Consider the following 20,940-nt stretch of genomic DNA (forward strand, 5'->3'; position numbering starts at 1 on the left):
CTCAACGAAGACCCAACGCATCCCAAAAAAACAGAAAGAAGAAAGAACGTAGACTAGTGTTTGCAAGGCGCTGGAGGGGCTTGGAGCGGTGATGGCTAAAGGGTATGGGGTTTCTTTTTAGGATGATGAAAATGTTCTAAAATTGACTGTGGTAAGAATTGCATCTATCTGTGAATATACTAAAAACCATTGAATAGTTCAAGTGAGTGCATTGCATGGTATGTGAATTGTATTTCAATAGAGCTGTTACAAAAGGTTAAAAAAAAAGAAGAATGTGGTCTCTGGAGTCCAAAGTATCTGGGAGTGGCTGTACCATATTTCTAAGCTGTGTGACCTCAGGCAGGTGACCTTGCTTCTCTGAGCTTTACTTCTTTGTCTATAACATGGGAATAGCAACTGCCCCTACCCCTTCTCCTACCTGGGAAGATTAAACACCATCATGTTCGTGAGGGCCGGCAATGCCGGGACATAGTAACGCTCAGTAACTAGTCCTGTGAGGGCACCGTGCTTCCCCCACCAAGACCAACATCCCCTTCTGAGCGCTCTTATGTTTACCCTACACTCTCCCTTACACATCTTCCTTCCCACATCTTGTGAGGTTGGCATTAGTGTCTCCATTTTACAGATGAGAACTACTGAGTCCAGCAGGCAGCAGGCATCCCTGGCATGGCTCTCCCCTACACTCCCAAGCAGAAACTTCCTTCCTCTCTGTTCCCACACCCCATGCTGTTCTGCCTCTGCCCTCTCCCCTCCTTCTCTCCCCTGGGCACCCCCTTAGCCCTGCTGGTGTCCTCACAGCTCCAGAGCTTGCTTTAGGCCAAGAGTTGGTATCTAGGTTCCTGGGGGCCTGAAGCTCTCCTCAGAGTTAGGGATGCAGCCAAAACCACCACGTGGGGCTAGATTCCTGCAGACCCTGGCCATCTCATCCCAGTGAGATGGGTGGGTTTCTCCAGCCCTTTTCACAGATGGACAAACTGAGCCTCCATACAGTGCAAGCCCTTTGCCTGAGGTACCTGCTGGTGATGCGGTCAGGATCTGAACCCAGGACCGTCTGAATTCAGACGACACTCTCCAGCCCCTCTAGCAGCCACTTGGCACTGGCCCCTGTGCCTTAGTGCCCTCAACTCTGACATGGGAAGCCCTGCTCACATCCACCTGGGTGAGATTGGGGAACATGGGGTTGTAGGTGTGAGAATTCTGGTTGGCCTTTTGGCTTTTTCTCTGAGTGCCAGGGAAGGGCTCAAGTCATGAAGTGGAGAAGAAACAATTGGGGACGAGGGTGGGGGAGAACCAGGGCTGGCCTGTGTGCATTTATGCAGCACCTGCTGTGTGCCAGGCACTGCATAGGGCTTGATCCTCACCAATCCCTCCCAGCTACAGGACAGGAACATACTCAGAGAGGTGAAGGAACCTGCCCAAGGTCACAGAGCCAGGAGGGTGTGGGGTCTGATGGTCTTCCTCTGGGGGGCTGCCCCAATGGACAGCAGGCCCCCCATGAAATCACATCTCCCCACATTTACCTAGAAGCCGCAGAGACAGGATACCAAGAGGCTGGGGACACTCAGCTGGTTTGTCCACCTGGGTCCTACAAAGAGCGGGCTTTGTTCCAGAGACCATGAGGCTCTTCTGGAATTCTCCCTGGGGCAGAAACCTGAGGCCAGGTCGGGAGGAAGCCCTTCCCCTCAGACATCCGTTGCCATGGGAACAGCCACCCTCAGCCCTCAGCCACTGGCTGTGATTCCAGTCCGCTGCTGGGCAGCAGGCCTGGTGGCCTGTGGGTGTGGCCGAGCCACAGCTGGCCACGGGCATTTTGGAATTAGCCTTCATCTGGAGCTATGGCCTAGAGAGGGCGGGGAGCCTTGGCGCCAGTGGGGTTTGAGTAATTCCAGGCTTCCCAGCTGGGGCCCCTGGGTGGGCTACTGGGGATGCATGGAGGCCCTTGGGATGGTGACCAGAATTGTGAGGGGGGGTGAGTGAACATGTTTCTGAGAGGTCCATGACTTTCACAGAGGCCTGGGAGCCCCTCCCCCGCCACTCCTCCACCCCTGCCCCCTGGCACATAGGTGATGAAGAGCTTAATTCTCCCAGCCAGGAAGGGGCAGAGGTTGGGGCAGCAGAGGGAGCAGCCCAGACGGTTAAGATCCTAGCTAACAGCTTTTTTTTTGTTTTCTTTGTTTTTTGGCTAACAGCTTTTTCAACTGAGAATTGTCTTTGTCACCCTGTACTCACAGAGGCTTATGACTTCCCTTGCTCTAAAATAAAAACCAAACTCACACTAGCCTCAGCATCGCTAGGTTTCCTCCCTCACTCTCCTCCCCGCTTGATCACCAGGCGCCAGACACTTTGGCCTCTCTCTGTCCTTAGAACGTGGTGCTTTCTCTCCTGCCTCAAGGCCTTTGCATCAGCTGTAGCGGCTTCTTTTCTTGGTCTGTTCTTTCCCCTCTTCAGATCTCAGCTCAAATGTCACCTCCTCAGAGGGGCTCTCCCTGCCCTCCTCCATCTAAATGTCTTCCCGTGGACCTTGAGCCCCTTGGAGGGTGCAGCCTTATCTGACTTGGGGCTCCCATATAGTAGGTGTTCAGCAAACAGGAGTTGAATGACTTGCCTTCCAGACACTCCTCTCTGGGCTAGGTGCACAGCTGATTGTGATCAGCATCATCATAGCTGCCCTTTATCAAGCAGCCTCTAGGTGCCAGGCCCTGTGCTAAGTGCTTTGCACATGTGGTCCCATTAGATGTCACAAGGAGAAACCGAAGTGCCCACTTGTGGATGGAGTGTTGATTTCCCTGGAATTACGAATACAAACCAGGGACTGGATGCAGTGACAGTCCACTGTAGATTGACAGAGCTAGAAAGGAGCTTTGAACTGTCCAATCTCCTGACTTTATAGATGAGGAAACTGAGGCCCAGAGGGGAGAAGGCACTTGCTCAGAGTCACACAGCAGATTAGGGCAGAGCGAGGAATCCCAGCCATATTGCACGATGTTTTCTGGGGTGTTCCTGTGGAGGTGTTGCCGTGCACCCTGCCGTACCTTTCAAACCAAGAAGTGAACATGCTACGGTTTACCTGCATTAGGGGTCGGGTTGCCCCTCAGGAGCCCCTGGCAGGCCATAGAATCATAATAAAAATATTAATCAACGCCAATTATTGAACATTTTCTGTGGCAGGCATTTTACACACATTATCTTATGTAATCCTGCAAGGTAGAGGTGTTCCTGTCCCATTTTAGAGATGCAGAAACTGAGGCCCAGAGGGGTGAATTGACTTCCCTGGATCACACAGCTACAAAGATATAGAACCTGGACTTGAACCCAAAAATTGTGAGGTGATGATGGTGATGGTGCTAGTGGTAGTGGTAGCAACAGTAGTAGCAGCAGCAGTACTGGTAGTAGTACTAGTAGTAGTAGCAGAAGTAACAGGACATACCTTCGACTCAGCGGCTGACATGAAGTCAGAATCCCAAAGCACCCACTTAAGAGGCTTCAAACTTTTCCAACAGTGTTCAAATAGGGCTCCTCACGTAGCCCTTGGAAACCACCCCGAACACGTTAGCGAGGCAAGGCACACACCCTGGGCTCGGGCTGCAGTTCCGGGAGGTGCGGACAGGCGAGGACTCCCAGCTCTGTCGCAGCGCCGCGGTGCTAACAGCGCCACCTACCGGAACCCGTGGGACCTGCAGGAGGTCAGCGCGCAGGCGCAAGGGCGGTGGGGCGCGCAACCCGAAGATGCAACGGCATGAACCAAAGGAACCCATCAACCAGACAACTAAACCCAGGGAATGGAATCCTCCTCCGTTCTCCCATTAAGCTTCTGTAAATGATGATCATTGGGTCAACACTGAACGATTAGCAGCCAAGCGCCTGCCTGGGAAGTTTCATTGACTCTCAGTGAGCTAGGAACTGTTAGTATCCCCATTGTACGGATGAGGAAACTGAGACTCAGAGAGGTGAAGCGATTTGTCCAAGGTCACTCAGCTGATGAATAACAGAGCCAGGACTCCAACACTCGATACATTGCCATACGCCCTTCATCACACACCAAAAATATCCATGCAGTTTTATTTAACACTTACGAAGACAGCTTACTACGTTGCAGACACTTCTAATTGCTTTACAAATAGTGACTTTTTTCCTTTTTTTTTTTTTTTTTTTTTTTTTTTTTTTTGGCCATGCCACACAGCTTGTAGCATCTTAGTTCCCAGACCAGGATTGAACCAGGGTCCTCGGCAGTGAGAGCTTAGAGTCCTAAACACTGGACCACCAGGAAATTCCCTACAAATAGTAACATTTAATATAAGCCTCACAACCTGTGAGATGGGTGTTAGCAAGACCCCCATGGTACAGAAAAGGAAACGGAGGCTTTTTTATGGAGAAGTGAGCTTCAGTTCCTTGTCTGTAATAGAGATGTATTAAGACGGATTTGAACTATTGCTCATGAGGCTTAACTGAATGCAGCAACAAGTGAGTAAAGAGTCAGCCGTTGTCAAACTTTGGGGCTCGCTCAGGTTTCCGTGCACCATCATGTTAACCTGGGTCACATCCGGGGCTTCCCACGGTGGGAGTGTCCTGGCAGGATGTGTGCTGGAAGGCGGGCTCACCCTGTCTGCTGGCACCAGAGTGGGCATGGCTGGGGGGAGATATGGAGTCAGATGTGAACTCCCAGTGCCCCCAGTCCTGGCAGGATCACCCTAGAAGAGTCCTCTTGAACCCCTGGGGGGTTCAGTTTCTTCATCTGATAAATGGCGCTCCTGATGCCCACATGTCAGGGCGCTTGTGAAATGATGCATTTGAAGCACTTGTGCAGGGTCTGGTATACAGCTGGTGCTCAATGTGTTCCTTCCTCCCTGCCCCCGGCAGAACTCAGTCCCACTTTGACAAGGATGAAATGAGAAGGCATACATGCACTGCTGGCTTTGTCTCTGGGGTCAAAAACCCAAAGGGCTCCTGGGGCCAGGCAGGTACCAGGACTGAAGGAGGCTCTCCTGGGAATATTCTGACCTTCCACAAAGAAACTGCCTTCCCGGTCTCACTGTATTATGTTGAAAACACGAAGAAAAGCTCTTGTTTTAAAAGGAATACACAGAATTTTACAATTTTGTTGGCAGAATTTTATATCCAAAGGGAAAAATCCTCAAAAGCAGTTCGAGTTTAGAAAGATCAGTGGCATTCTTACTATCAGCAAACTTAGAAAATATAATAAAATCAGAGACAGCAAAAAACTTAGTTCAGGCATCCAACCTTTGGCCACATCAGAGGCAGCCTTCCGAACTGGATATCCAACTGACTGTGCACAAGACCCTTGAAGGCGTTCCATAATTTTCAGGGTCAAATTCAAATCCCTCAGTGGCATGATGTCTCATATACACAAAGCCTGCTCTGGGTCAAGCCACCAGGACATTGCCGATGATTTGCAGTGTCCCCTCCTTCTCCTCCTCTACCGGGATCTTCCCAACCCCAACCCTTCCATCAAGGTTTAGCGTCATCCCAGGATGTGCCCCCCACACACACACCTGTAGCCCCAGGCTCCCTCTGGGCACTGACCACTCTATATCATCACTGGTGATTTACTGGTCCATCTTGCCCACTAGACTATCAGTTCTGTAGGAGCAGGAATGAAGTAAAACATTTCCTTCTACATTTGACCCTAGGAACAGAAAAAGCATCAGCCCACGATCAATTCCAATAACCAATGGTCACAGGGTTGGGGAGGCAACAGGGATTGGTGGGGACTGAGGCAAAGTGGAAATTTTATCCACCTACTCCCCGCATCCAGCCAAGGGGGCAGTCATCTCTCAGCTCCTGACAGGCAGTCTGATTTTTCAAAAGAAGCTAGAAATCAAGATTTTTCTGTGACATGTTCCCAGTTTCTCAATGTGGCAACCAGTTCTATTTTTTTAAACCAGAAATAGGACCTGGAGGCCAGAAAACAGGTCCTTGGCTTATCCCCAGTTGTAACCTCTGATCCAGAAAGAACAGAAAAAAAAAAAAAATCAAGAACCAAAAGAGCACACCAATGTGATTCCAAAATAGAGATTTATTTATTAAGGATTATTTAGTTTCCACATAAAAATCACCAATTGTTCCTCACTGGGTTTTTAACACATATCAGTTCTTTGGGGATTGCTCTGTTCGCCCCAACACTTTCAAAGATACAGCTCTTTTTAGCGCCAGGAAGGACAGTTAAGGCAGCAAGGCGTGTTCTTGGGTTCATCCTCTCCCCCTTGAAAGAATACACATGGTAGGTAGTTTCTTAGGTTGGAAAAGCCGTCCCTGAAGAAGATAATTATGGAGAAGAATGCAAATACAGTCATCTATGGTCAATTATTTGTGCCTGATAGCTTTAAAATAACCCTCCCCTTGGTCATCAAAGGCTTGCTGGTTGGTTTCAGCTATAAAAACACTGTCTAGCAAAAGACAGTAAGAAAGAGCAGGCTCTAATGACAGTGCTGTGAGGTTGGGCTGTGCAAACCACTGAGAACACACACCAGTCTGCTTTAAAAAAAATCCCACAACAGGGGCCCTGTATAATTTCAGATCAAACCCCCTCGTGGTCCTTAAAATACCCCAAACATCATTCAGCCAGATCCTCAGAAGGACACATGCCTATTTTTAAAGTGAGGAGTCTGACACCAGTTCCCCCAGAGTCACGCTCCGCATGGGGTGGTGGTGGGAAACCAAAAAAACCCTAGGACTTGATCTATTAGAAACATTAATCAATTTTTATCACACTGAAATGAAGGCATAAAGTCAGTCTGTGCTGTCATGAAATTCAGAAGTGAGATTGTTATTTATTGCTCCAGGAGGATAGACCCCAAAAGTGACTTTTAAAAGAGCAGGGCCGGTCCCCTGCAGACCCTGGTCCGTCTCTGGGCTGCTCTGGGGGGCGCCTCAGGCTGGGGGTGGCCGGCCGGCTGGATTCACAGTGATTCGGGTTTGCCTGTTCCTGCGGGGGGCTGTGGTCAGGGGCATGTGGCCCGGGGTGCCCGCTGAGGGTCTGGCCTACACCTTGTAGTTGAGCTCAGCGTTCATCTTGGTGTACATCTCGTAGATGACGTCGATGGTGGCCGTGTAGTTGACCAGGAAGAGGCGGATCTTCTCCAGGCATTCCTCTTCCGTCACGTTCTGGCCCTTGGAGAGTGCTTTGAGGAGGTCGGACTTATAGGGGGCCGCGTACAGTGCTGCCTTGAGACGGGTGAGAGGGGGGTGCTCAGTGTTAGCGGAGGGGGAGACCCTGAGCCACCGGGCCAGGCCCGTCGGGGTTCTGGGAGGGGACTCCCCAGAGGTCCGTGCTGGGCAGGGGTCTGTGCTATTCGTGGTGCTGGGCGGGAAAGGCCAAGGGGGATGTGTGTCCCCTTCTACTCCGGTGAGAGACAGCAGGAAGTTTTGGGGACAGACAGACCTGGGTTCAAATTCCAGCTTGTGCCGCTGACTAGCGGTGAGCCTTGAGCAAGTTACTTAGCCTCTCTGAGCCTCAGTTTCCTTATCTGTAAAATGGGGATAATAATGACACCCACCCAATCGGGCTGCCTTTGTGAGGATTAAGGAGGTCATGCCAAGTGCTCAGCACAGCCCCAGGCACATAGCAGGTGCTCGGCGTGGACGAGCCTCTTCCCCCGGGGCTCCCTGCCCTGAAGAAAGTGAACCGCTTCCTTCTGAGACCCCACCTTTCTGAGCCGGGGAGAGGATGGCTGATCTGTGCTGTTCCTCTTTTGTCCTTCAGGGGGTGATACTTCCCTAAATTTCAGGGCTTCCCTGACAACTTGAAAAGTCCAGAGAACCGGACATACACAGAATTTCAGAGCCAGAAGGAAAAGGATGCAACCGGATAAAAAGCTTAGGCTACAAGTCTTTTGAGAAGGTGAGGAAATTACAAATAATAACATTATCATTAGGAATCAAAATAGAAATAGCTTCAATTTGCTGAGTGTAAACCACACGCCAAGAACTTTATACAGAGTAACACGCTGACTCTTCACAATGAGACTGTGAGGCAGGGCCTGTTTTATACCCATCTGCAAGATGAGGATACTGAGGCTCAGGAGGTAGAATCCCAGCTGCCCGTTTTTCTTACTGTGTGACCTCTAGCAAGATCCTAAACGTCTCTGGGCGTCAGTTTCCTCATCTGTGAAATGGAGGCAAGGACAGTACCTCTCGGTGCATTTGTGAGGGTCACCCTCCACCGGCAGCCCGCCAGGCCAGGCATCCAGCACACATGGTTATTACTGAGGTGGTGGTCGTGAGGCCTTCAAGGGGGAGGGGGTCTGCCAGGGATGGCAGGGGACAGGGCTCTTGCGGTGCCCACCCAGGATGAGCACTGTCCCCAGCCCTGCCAGGGCAGATGGCCCAGATGTGGCCCTATTTCCTGCCTGGATCCAGCAGATTCCCGACCCAGCCTACCCTCGACCTGTGCCACGTGGGACAGAGACCAGCCCTCAGATGCCGGTTCTCACGGGAGTGAGGAAGAGCGGGTGGTGGGGGCTTCAGGAGGAAGGGCAGCCACGACAGTGTGCAGGGCAGCCCGAGGGCTCTCCACACGTCCCCAGTGGACCTCTCCCAAAGCCGGGCTGGTGCTGAAGGCCCGTGGTCATCATCACCCCAACGCAAGTCACCAAGAGCCTCGTGGGCCAATGTTCTTTCAGCAGACGCCCCCGTGGGCACAGGGGCCCTTCCTCCCCTCCCCACCCCAGTGCGAGGGTCCCAGCTGAATCCAAGGGGCCAGTGAGGCCAGCCCACCATCAACCTAACAGCCTCAGTCTCTGCCCTGCTTCCTCCCATGGCCTCCCAATCAGGCCCCTCATCAGAACCACCACGGAGCATCTAGGAAAATGCCCACCACGCGGCAGGGGTCCCTCGGAGCACCAGCCTCACCCCAGATGGACGGGGGAGCCCTTCCTGAGCCGGGGTGGGAGGGGGGCGGGGCCCGCAGCCACAGGGCGCGGGGCAGAGGGCGGGCCCCGCGAGCCGGTGGTCCTTCCGGGCCTGCGGCGCGGCTCACCTGGAAGATCTTCTGCACGATCCAGCCGTGGTACTTCTTGAGGGCCATCTCGTAGGCCTTGGTGGCGTTGACGCGGACGAGGCTGGGGTGGTTCTCATCGCGCTCGCCGTCGCAGATGCTCTGGAGGAACACCTGGATGAAGCGCAGGCCTCTGCAGCCGGAAGGGAGACTGCGCTTCAGGGCCCTGTACGCCCCCGTCGGCACCACCCGCCAGCGCCGCACGCGGAGACCCGGATGCGCTCTGTATTAACCCCCTACAGTGAGCCGGGGCACGGACACCCCAAAGGGAGTGACGATTCCTCCGCTGTCATGTGTCTACAACAGCTTCCGTGTAACGTGACTCCCCGGCTCACATCACATGTCCCAAGAACCTCGTCTATACCAGGCCTGGGGCCAGTCCCTCTCGGGCTGCAAGGTCTATGAGGGCAGGGTCTGGGCCTGTCTTGCCTATTTCCATGGCCACATGGCCATCAGTGCTTGAGGAATGAAGCCAGTCAGTGCAGGGTTGAAGCTACAGCTCTGGTCCTCAAAGGGCTCAGGGACCATAGACCAGGGACATGCTGAGAACACAGGCGAGTTTGACCCTGTGGGTTCCCCGCCTCCATCACTGCCTGAGCCACGGTCTGCATCCTCCAATGGCCACTTGAGCCCTTCCTCTGGGGTAGGATGATGCTTCAAGAGCCAGAAGAAGGGTGCGGGTCATGGCAGGGTGACCAAGTTGAAAATCAGATCAGTACTAGCCCTTTAATCCACATCATTTCATCTGCTCCCCTCAGCCCTGTGAGACTAAGTTCAGCATGACCTGCCCACTTCACAGAAGGGAACACAGAGGTACCCCAAAAGCTCAATCAAAGGCCGGGATGTGAACCCAGCCTGTCTCACTCCCCAGCTGGGGTCCTCTGCTCCCTCCCTGCAGGGCGGTAGGATTCAGGTTGGGGGGTTCTTAGGGGCAAGTGTTCTGGGCCCGAGGACTAAAGGAATAAAAGTTAAGCTTTATCACCTATGAGGTGAAGGGAAATACTCCATGCTTGGATCACAACCCTCAACCATTGGGGATCAGCCTGGGGTGTGGAAGCGAGCTCGGGGTCCAGTCCCAGCCCTGCCCTGGCTGACCACCTCTCCTGAGCCCCTGCCTCTCCCAGCCCAAATGATCCCCCTCTAACCAGCAGCTGGGACGATCCCTTCTCAAGCCCCATCTTACCCTGTTGCCAATGGACTTCATGCCCCTCAGCGGCTCCCTAGCACCCCTGAGGAGGCTGGAACTCATCCTTGTCCAATCCCATCTCATCTTTCCCTGCTCCTGCCTTGCATCCCGGGCCCTGGCTAGACCAGATCTTCCTGGAGGGGCAGATATGCTGTGCCTCTCCTGCCCTCCCAAGGCCTCTGCAAGGCCTCTTCCTCTTGGAACCCTCCTGTTCCCTGCTTGGCGATTCTCCTCCGGGAAGCCCTCCCTGATTTCTCTCTGCTCCAGGGTCTGATATCCAGCTGTCAGGATCTGCCCACCAGCCTGACCCCTTGCCCAGGCTGTGATACCCTAAGAGGGACCACGCCTCTCCAAGCATCATCCCATGCAGCCGGCACCATGCACAGCACACAGCAGGTGCTTATTACGTGCTCTATTTGTTGACATCCACCGGCATGTGCTCTCCCAGTCACCTGGCTCTGCCCACGTCTGATCTGGACACAAACCATCTAACTGATCTGAACGTCACTCTCTGGCTTGCTCTTCCTGAGAAACCTATGGAACCTGCCGATGGATAGACCCAGGGGCGTTCCTTATTCCAGGTCTGTGAGTCTCTTGTTGACAGATAAGAGTAGGTAGCTCAGTGGGGGCGAGTCATAAAATAGGCCATAAGGTTGTTAATTATAGCCCACTTACCCCCTGATGCCCACACAGGCCACACCCTCCAGGGAGCAGATTCTTCCTGTTCTGTTTCACCAAAGAAGTGCGTGGGGGTGGGGGTGGGGTAGCTTCAGGGAATGGAGAGAGAGACAGGGGAAGAGCGCCTTTCCTGGCTCCTGACTCCAGGCCCCAGAGAAAGGGCAACATTGGGAACATCCGTGGGGCACAGAACGGGTCCCTGGCTTCACAGTTGTTGCCAGGGACTGTGGAGTTTGCACAGCTAAAGGAGAATTCTGGAGCTGGTAGAGAGCAGGGTGATCTCAGCAAGCAAGCTGCCTGGCCTCTCTGAGCCTCAATGGCTTCATCTGTAAGATGGAACAATTGTACGCGGCTCCAAATATGTGCTATGAGGACAATATGTATCACGGTTACAAGCACTGTCAACTCTGGGGTAAGACTGTCTGAGTTCATATCCCATATCGGGGTACCCTGCCCCCAGGCCACAGGACGAATTTGTGCAAATTAGAGCTCTTTGTCCTCAAGATGCTGTATTTCTGTCAAGAAGCTGTCATAATATACAAATCTACCATGTGTGTGATGTGACCGGCCCTAGACGGAACATCTTTGTGCAGTGTACAACCTGCACAGCTGTGCTCAGCCACTCAGTCCCAGCACTGTCCCTGTGCCCTGGGCATGTGATTTGGCCTCCAGAAGCCCCAGCGGCCTCCTCTGGGAGATGGGGATAACCACACCTAACTCACAGCACATGAAATGCGATTGGGTGTCTAAACAGCTTAGCACAACAGCCAGAGTACCCGCCGGCTTGCTATGCCTCTGGTGGGGCTGGAACAAGCAAGGAAGCGTCACCATCAGGCTGGCCTTGGCCCCCAGGGTGCTTTTTCTCTGTCACTAACTAGCTTTGCACAAGAAGAGCGCCTATGTGAAAGACAGGAAGTGCCTGTCCTGCCCCCGTGGGGCAGTGGCGGGGTTGGCCGTCCCTCCTCTGCAGAGCAGGACTCCGGGCCCACCAGCCACACACACCCAGCCACCTGAGCCCATCACCTCTTCAGCCACATCAGCGCCAGCGTGGCCCCCACTTTGGGCCACTCTGCTCCATACATTTCCTTCTCCACCTCCAGGATGTTCTGCAGGGTCCGGAACTTGGCCGGGTCGGTGTCATACACAGCTTTGATTTTCTGAAACAGAGCACACAGGGTTTCCCCCTTAGGAAGGCTGCCCCCATAGACGGCTGCCCGCGTGCTGGGTGGAGGGGCACCCCGCCAGAGCCTCGCTCTCCTGCCCCCCAGTGCCAGGACCTGCAGTGGGGCTTGTCAGAGGGGCTTGTCATAACAATAACCATGACTGTTCGCATTTGCAGGACTTGCGAAGTACTTTATGGGCACAGCCTCATTTGATCCTCACGGCAACCCTGATGCTGCTGTCATAATTCCAATTTGCAGATGAGGAAACTGAGGCTCAGAGAGGGGAAATGACGTGCACAAGGTCACATAGCTGGTGCAGGTGCGAGCGGGTTCCAGCACTGGCCAGGCCCTGGAGTCCACATTCTCCAACCACTACTGACAGCGCCTCAAACCCCAAGCATCTGAAGTTTCGCTTTTGTGGACAAATGGAAATAGGTTCTTAGGATTCTGAGATGTCCAGGAAGAAGGCTCCTGAGTTGGAGGCAGGCAGTTTGGATGTGAATTCCACCTCTGCCACTTCCGTGCTATGAGCCCCTCAACAGCTCTGAGCCTCAGCTACCTCATCTATAAAATGGGGATAATGACACAGAACCAGCCTCAGAGTGGATCCTCATGGGGGGAGGGTCAGTGGCTAGGGGATGCCATCCGGAACTCTCAGAATTGGGGAAGGGAAGGGCAGGGTCAGTGCACCTGTGGACCTTGGAGTTTATTTTTTGTTTGGTAGAATGAATACAAGAACCAGTAGGTTCCTTCTCAGGTCAACCCTCCAGACTGTGGTCCTAGTTTGGCTATGACTGGATGGCATGACCGCAAAGAGGACCAAGAACCTGGAGCTCCAAGTCAGAGAAGCTGGGGCCCAGGCCCATTTCCACATCTCCTTCCTGTTCCTCAGCCTGGGGAACTTGCGGCAGGGAGCAGGGCACTGGTGACCAGACGGGATTATAGAGTCCTGATCTGGGTACCGGGGCTGTAGGGCCAAGTACGTACTGTGATGTTGCCACTTATGTCCACCTTGATGGGAGTAAACACTGGGGAGCCGAGGCAATCTGGGGACAACACAAGAAGAGAGATTTAGATTCCCAATGAGGGTGATATTCAGGACCTCCATGGGCCATGGGGACAGGAGGGGAGGTCACCTGGTGTGTTTAAGGAAAGGCAGAGCTGTTTGTTAAGTACTAAAATGGTTCATGGGCAATCTGGAGTGCTGGGCTCTGAGTGAGACCAGTTTCTTACTGCAGGACTTGTCAGAGCCTTTAAAATACACCTGGACTAGGACTTCCCTGGTGATCCAGTGGTTAAGACTCCGCACTCCCAATGCAGGGGGCCCGGGTTTGATCCCTGGTCGGGGAACTAGATCCCGCATGCTGCAACTAAGAACCCACATGCCTCAACTAAAAGAGGCCGCATGCCACAACTAAGACCTGGCGCAGCCAAATAAATAAATAAATACTAAAAAAAAAAATACAACTGGACTATCTAGGGGGCAAACCATTTTGTCCACAGCACCCTCTCTCCCTAAGACAAAATGTTCTATATTTGCACCGTCTAACATGGGCCACATGTAGCCTTTGAGCACTTGAAATATGGTGAGTGTGATCGAGGAACTGAATTTGTAATTTGATTTAACTTCCATTCATTTAAATTTAAATAGCCACACGTGGCCAGTGGCTACCTAATTGGACAGCACACTGCAGAGTATCTTGCAAAACTAACACTCTAAGAAACCATCTTGGCTGACATGGCGGAGGCCACGAATGAACCAGCTTGGCCAGGAGGCAGCTCGAGGAATCTTACGAGCTGGAAGAAGAGCTCGTTCACCAGCTTCTTTTTTTTTTTTTTTTTTTAATTTTTATTGGAGTATAGCTGCTTTACAATGTTGTGTTAGTTTCTACTGTACAGCAAAGTGAATCAGCTATATGTATACACATATCCCCTCTTTTTCGGATTTCCTTCCCATTTAGGTCAGCACAGAGCGTTGAGTAGAGTTCCCTGTGCTATACACTAGGTTCTCATTAGTTATCTATTTTGTATATAGTAGTGTATATATGTCAATTCCAATCTCCCAATTCATCCTACCTGACTCATTCACCAGCTTCTAAGGAGGAAGTGAGCTGGCGACCCAGAGGCCCCACCGCTCTGAGACTCTGCATAAGAGCCCAGGAGAACCCACCAGGAGTGGGACTCTGGTCACTTAGCAGAGCTCGATGAACTGGGGCTCCATACCCGCTCTGCACACCCTGGCAGTGTGGGCTTGGTCATGTCCCTTCTGCTCTCTGAGCCTCAGCTTTCCCATCTAGCAAATGGGCCAACAGAACCGATCAGAGCTGCTGTGAGGATGATGTGAAACAACCCACTTCCAAGACACAAATTTTGTTCACCTCTGGAATCGGAATGTTCTTAACTGGAGGCGTTTTTCCTGTCTTGGTGGTTCATAAAACAACAGAGCATTTTAAAACAGGTGGCACCTTTGAGCTGATGAAATGTGGACCTAGAAACTGGCAGTGCCTGGAACTCAGGACTCCATGGGAAACGTGAGCTGACTGTGGACTGTCTCTCCTCCTTCCCTCCTCTGTGATCCCCCAGCAGGCTGTCACAGGGACCAGAGACAGCCCACAGGTCAGAGCCCCCTGCTAAGGGCTGGGCACGGAGGAAGCACATGGGGAAGGGCCAGTTCTCTCCTGAGCAGACTCAACAAGGACTTCACCTCAGAGCCTAAAGACAGCTGTGCTTCCCCAACACCTCTCACCATCCTCGATACAGAGCCCAGGGGGCAAAGATGCCCAAGCAGGATGCAAGTGGGTACCAAACCCACGGCGGGGAAACACCAGCGCCAGCTTCCCCTTGTCCGCTGGCCAGGCTGGGGCCTCGGTGTGCGTGCCAACTGACCGCATGGGGCGGAGGACTGGGGGAGGGACACCTGTGGGCTGAATTCCACCCAAGGTGACCCAGCACACCTGGCCGGCCATCTGGAACATTCTAATCGCAGCTGTTACAAAAAAGGTGCATTGGGGAAACAGCATTGGACGTTATAAATGAAATACCCCAAAACCCAATGGAAAGAAGGTCGGGTAGATGTCCAGACACCCTGGGTTTGAATCCAGTTAAGCAAGTCTCCTGTGCCTCAGTTTCCTCACATGTCAAGTGGGGCAGCAGTGGTACTTATTTCATAGGGTTGACGTGGGGATTAAAATGCACGCACTGAACGCATTTAGCGGAGTGGCCAGCACAGGAACCCTCAGTACACGAACTGTGACCATCTTTATGACTTTGTAGCATGACCAGGGCCAGGCTCCACGGTCCAGCAAATGTCACCCAGGCTCGGAAGGCACCAGGTCCGTCAGGACCTCTGCTGAGTGGGAACACTGGGCCTGTGCCCCCTGCCACCTCTACTCTCCTACCTCCCGACTGAGGCCCTCATGGGGCCCGGGGTGGCTGCCTTGCCCCACTGCAGGCTCCCGGGCACAGAATCCTCGGGCCGAGAGGTGAGCCCACTGCTCTCAGCTACCGGCCTCCTCTCACGCCCGTGGGAGCACATCTCCATCCACGGGGTTACGCTGGACCTCCCCCAGAGTGGCCACAGGAGCTGCTCTGAGGTGCTGGGTGGGGGGATGCAGGCTGCCTGTCCCACCTGATCTTGGGCGCTCTGGACTCCCAGGTGGACCTGCCAAGGGCATTAATGAGGTAATGATTCCACCCATCCTTTCATCTTCCCTGATGTATCGCTGACCTCATCCTGCAAGGCCAACCTGGGAGTCTGTGCAATTTGCTAGCCCTGTAACGTGTTCTCTCCCGGGACATTTACCACCGACTCCCCCAAAGGACAACGCATTCCAGACTTAAAATAAGAATGCAGGGGGCTTCCCTGGTGGCACAGTGGTTGAGAGTCCGCCTGCCGATGCAGGGGACGCGGGTTCGTGCCCCGGTCCGGGAGGATCCCACATGCCACGGAGCAGCTGGGCCCGTGAGCCATGGCCGCTGGGCCTGCACGTTCAGAGCCTGTGCTCCGCAATGGGAGAGGCCACAACAGTGAGAGGCCCACGTACCGCAAAAAAAAAAAAAAAAAAAGAATGCAGGGAATTCCTGGCGGTCCAGTGGTTAGGACTCAGCGCTTTCACTGCTCAGGGTAAGGGTTCAATCCCTGGTCAGGGAACAAAGATCCCACATGCCGAGCGGCTTGGCCAAAAAATAAATAAAAAGAAACCTCCTTTAAAAAAATAATAATAATGCAAGACAGCCAGGACTCTCCACCACTGGAGACTCTTCCCCTCTTGACTATGCAACCAAGGGTCACCAATTCCGAGCCTCACAGGAGCCGGGCAGGTGCCAAGGATGGGCAGCATAGGGACTGGCGAAACCCTTCCAAAGGGGGACTTTTCTGGTGGCGCAGTGGTTAAGAATCCACCTGCCAATGCAGGGGACACGGGTTTGATCCCTGGCCTGGGAAGATCCCAGATGCCACAGAGCAGCTAAGTCCGTGCACCACAACTACTGAGGCTGCACTCTAGAGCCCTCGAGTCACAACTACTGAGCCCACACGCCACAACTACTAAAGCCAGCGTGCCTAGAGCCCGTGCTGCGCAACAAGAGAAGCCACCACAATGAGAAGCCCGCGCACAGCAACGAAGAGTAGCCCCTGCTCGCCGCAGCTAGAGAAAGCCAGTGCACGGCAACGAAGACCTAGCTCAGCCAAAAAAAAAAAAAAACCCTTCCAAAGGGATGGCCAATGGCTTCACCTCCACATCTTTCAAAATGTGTGTTGTCCAAAGACATGAGGTGGATTGATGGATGGATGGAGAGGTGGATAGAGAGGTATGGTCAGGTATTAATGGTAGAATCTACGTGACAGATTCATGAATATTCACTGTAAAATTCTTTCAATTTTGCTGTACATTTTTTTTTATGGGTATACTATTTCATTAACAATTAAATTTCACCAAGAGTTCACTAGCCATTTGTTCAGATTTTTAAAGACAAAATGGGCAAACAGCTTTAAGGCTGAGATGTATTTAACACTGCACCATATATTCACCAACTAGTCAATCGAAGGGGTATGACTATACCCTTAGGAGCACCAAGTATAGGAACAAGCCCTGGAATTGGAAGACAAACTTGCCCCACCATTCAGGACTGAACAGAGGTCTTTGGTTGCTGACAGAATCTCCCCTTGACTTCAGACTTGAGACAAACCGAGGGAGTCTGTCAGTATACACAAACCACTGCCTTCAGTAACAGGATGGACTGGCCAGAACCAGTTCAGATTGTGGAGGCCAGTCTGAAGTGAGCAGGGTTGGCTGGAGGCTGGAAATGTCGCAGCTGAAAGCCAGCATCGGCAGATGACAGCAGCCATCTTCTAAAAATCGCTGATTCGTACACAAGTTCCTAAGATGCTTTTCCCAAACAGGGTTGCTATATGTATTAAATTTTTCATATATAAAGTTGGAAAAGAATGTCAGACTTGGGACTTCCCTGGTGGTCCAGCAGTTAAGATTCTGTGCTTCCACTGCAGGGGCACGGGTTCAATCCCTGGTGGGGGAACTAAAATCCCACATGCTGTGCGGCACAGCCAAAAAAAAAAAGAACAAGAATGTCAGACACTTTTTTCTGCTCATAAAAGTCATACTTCTTCCTTCCACTTTTTCTCCAAGTCCACTGCACCGCTACCGTGATTGTGGTTCCACGTGTAACTCTGTTTTCCACCCATCCCTGCCATGGACTTGAGCTCAGAGAGGGCAGAGACCAGGGGGCCTCAGTCCGCCTCTGTGCCCCCAGCACCTGGCATGGAGCTGGACCCCAGCATGAATGAGGGGGCAGATAATAGGAAACTGAATCTAGAGGCACATTTCCTGCCAGGTTCTTTTTCTAGCCACTTTCTTATAGTGAAGATTGACCCAATGCACCGGGTCTAAGGACCCACGTGACTAACACGGCAGAGGCTATGAGAAGGGGCTTTGGCCTCAGTTTCCCCGCCTGGAAAGGGACCACCCCTGGAGAGTTGCTGTGATGGGGCAGGCGCCATATGTGCCACGTGAGGGCCCTGAGCCTGGCCGTGATTTGATTCCCGCCACCGGCTGATGTTCGAGTAAAGCCATCCCACGTTGGAGATGCAGAAACAGAGCTTGGTGACAGATCATCACCAACCATGCGTGGGTGGCTTCCTAGCTTTTCCCAGCGACAGGTCACTGGGTGTGCATTTTAGACATGCACAGAATGTTATTCAGCTTCCCTGGCTCTAGAAAAGGATCTTGTGTGGTTCTGAGCGCCCGCCCCACCCTGCGATGGCGGGGAGAAAGGCTTTTTGTTTCGTCTTCTCCCGAGAGCGTGTCACTCGGGTCATGAGACTGCCATGGTTGGCAGGAGCCGGGCCCCAAGGCAGCTGTTCTTGTGCGTCGTGGCTACCATGCAGGGACAGAGCTTCTGCTCTACTGTAGGGTAGGATGTGGGGTCTGCATGGACTTCTGGAGCCAATTGTAGAGCAGAAGCAAGAGAGGGGAGAGTCGAGGGCTGCAAGATGGACCCCAGCAGAGGGAGGTGGTGAGGCCGACCGACCCCAGAATCCACTTCCCCGCTGCATGGGGCCGGGGCGAGGGGGCAATTGCTGGTAGGAAAGGCATCACTGTGTACACGTAGATGGGCACAGAGGAGTCGGGCTGGCAGCATCTGGGGGTGGGCCGCCTGTGATCAGGGGAGGAGCACGGTTGTGCTCCAGAGCCCCGGTCCTGGGTTCGGCTCTCAGCTCTGGTGTCTGGACAAGTGCCTGAACCACGCTGGGCTCAGGCCCCTCCCTTTCCAGAGCCCTGAAGTGCTGGGCAAACAGGAGGCGCTCCAGGTAAGCTGAAGCCAGCTTCAACACGCCTCACGGAAGGCTCTGGGTTTATGTTTGCTTTGGCGCAGCCCGAGGCCACCAGGCCCAGAAGAGCCAAGTGACTGGCCCAGGGTCACATAGCGAGAGTCAGGCACGCAGACACAATTAGCCAAGGCTGGTGCCACGACTTCCTCTAGCCTTTCTTTCTAGGACATTTCTATCTGTGTGTGTGAACTCAACAAAAGCGAAAGGACTCTAACGGGAAAACCCTGAAATGATTTTAACCCCCAAGCACACCGTGGCCTAAGCCTTGAAACGCAAACTGGCCGCTGCTCTGGATACGACACGACACAACATCCTTCTGGAGGGTTATCCAGCTTTACCTTTCCTACAGAATGCAGCCCTGCCTCAAAATTATTACCTTTCTTGTTTTACCTGTTTTGCAGTTAACTGAAACTTGTTTTTCATTGTTGTCAGCCAACAGGGTCTTTAGAATGACACCCAGAACCTGCCAGAAGGGAAGGGCGGGGGGGGGGGGGCGGGGGGGTGCTCAGATGCTTTTCTCATTCATCAAAGGAAGTTGTCTCAAAAACAAAAGAAAAATCAGGTACAATTTCACCATCTCACTGCATGGAACCAACTCTAATAAGCACGTATTCCAAACACAGTCAAGCCTTGGTTACCTGGAACGTGTTGGCAAATGGCCCCTTCTGTTTAGAAGACTTTTCTAAGCATGCTACTCAACCCAAAAGGCATAAGGAAAAGACCAGTAAGTCTGATTACAAAACCCAGAAACCTTCTATATGGGATGGGGTCGGGGTGGGGGGAAATCCCATCACCAAACTAAGCCAAAGAGCAAACTGATTGGGGGAGGGGATGACCTGTGTAACAAATATCATAGACCAAAGACTATCATCCCTAATATGTAAAGAGCTCAAACAAATCAATAAGAAAAAAACAACAACCACCTTACAGAAAAATGGACAATTAAAAGAAGAAAGGAAAAGACATTTAATCTCAATAATAAAAAGAAAATAAAGCAGTGAAATATTTTCCATCTACCAAATTTTATGAATGTACCAACTTTCACATTCAGCCATTCTGGATGGAACTTCTCAAAATGTAACTCAAACGTCCCTGCCTTTGTACAGCAAGCCATTTGCAGTTCTCTAAACAGGGCCATCATCAAAAACAGGAATTATGATAAAGGTGTGGCCCACTGACGTCACAGGCTCCCTCAACTCTTCTCTAAATGGCCCTACATGGTATGTTTTCAGGGACTTAGGACAGTTTTGTGTAGTTTTTTTAAACTCCTCTTGTTTTCTCTGCAGTGCTTTGATTCTGCTAGATACTTGGAAAACAAATAGCTAACTTTGTCACCATTGCCTGCAAAATAAGAGGAAACAGGCACCAAGCAAGCATTCTGTGCATGACCTCTGTGACAGTTCTGCCCGGGTCTCTGTCATAGCTCAGATGGTTGAGATTGCCCAGACAGCAGAATTCCTCGTAAGCCAGCAGTCACCATATGCCACACAGAATCACATTCACTTCCTCTTTTTCTGGTCTCAACGTAGTTGGAAAGCACCTGCCATCATGCTCTGAGCAAGCCCCCAGCACATATCTGGAAATTTCCATCCAAGCTGCCCCTCAACACCTGCCTCTTCAGGCAACCATATCTTCCAACAGGTGATGTTCCCAACATTAGGCAAGAAGGTGAGAGAACCGCCCCCGCCCTGGCCCGCCCTCTCATTTCATCTCAGGAATAATTTTCCTTCAAGAACAAAAAGCATTCCATTTTTAAGACGCACAGCTTCACTTTCAGCCTGTGTGATTCAGTGTGGGAACACCAGACCCAACCCACATATACTTATTTGAAAAAGGATGAAGAGTGTACCTGTGTCATGACTCTAGGAGCCTGGTTTGGGGAGGTTCTATTTCAAATTCAATTTTTTTTTTTCCAATAGCTGGATAATAAGGTTTCGTTGTTAAACACATGGGGCAGATTAACTTTACAGATCCTGGGTTACAAGGATCATAATGGGAGGCACTCAAATTACAGCTGATGGAGATGAATCATTTATTAATCCACGGGTATGTG

At 52.1% G+C, this 20,940-nt stretch overlaps 1 protein-coding gene across 2 annotated transcripts in view; it reads right to left on the bottom strand.

Moving 5' to 3' along the window:
- Positions 1 to 6,014: 6,014 nt before the first annotated feature.
- Positions 6,015 to 20,940, bottom strand: part of GLTP (glycolipid transfer protein) — a 23,319-nt gene continuing 8,393 nt past the window's right edge. Inside the window, exons 2-6 of one of the 2 annotated variants that reach the window (XM_027124507.1) lie at positions 13,028 to 13,086; positions 11,901 to 12,034; positions 8,996 to 9,146; positions 7,006 to 7,182; positions 6,015 to 6,270 (exon numbers count right to left, since the gene is read on the bottom strand). In XM_027124507.1, the coding sequence (XP_026980308.1) occupies positions 6,208 to 6,270; positions 7,006 to 7,182; positions 8,996 to 9,146; positions 11,901 to 12,034; positions 13,028 to 13,086 (584 nt within the window). In that variant the 3' untranslated portion in view covers positions 6,015 to 6,207. Of the gene's footprint in view, positions 7,183 to 8,995; positions 9,147 to 11,900; positions 12,035 to 13,027; positions 13,087 to 20,940 lie in introns of both variants that reach the window. The other variant, XM_027124508.1, reaches the window with a different exon arrangement.

This window comes from Aethalodelphis obliquidens, unplaced genomic scaffold, assembly GCF_003676395.1.
Source record: "Aethalodelphis obliquidens isolate GAN/ISIS:26980383/991018 unplaced genomic scaffold, ASM367639v1 scaffold28, whole genome shotgun sequence".
Lineage (NCBI taxonomy): Eukaryota > Metazoa > Chordata > Mammalia > Artiodactyla > Delphinidae > Aethalodelphis > Aethalodelphis obliquidens.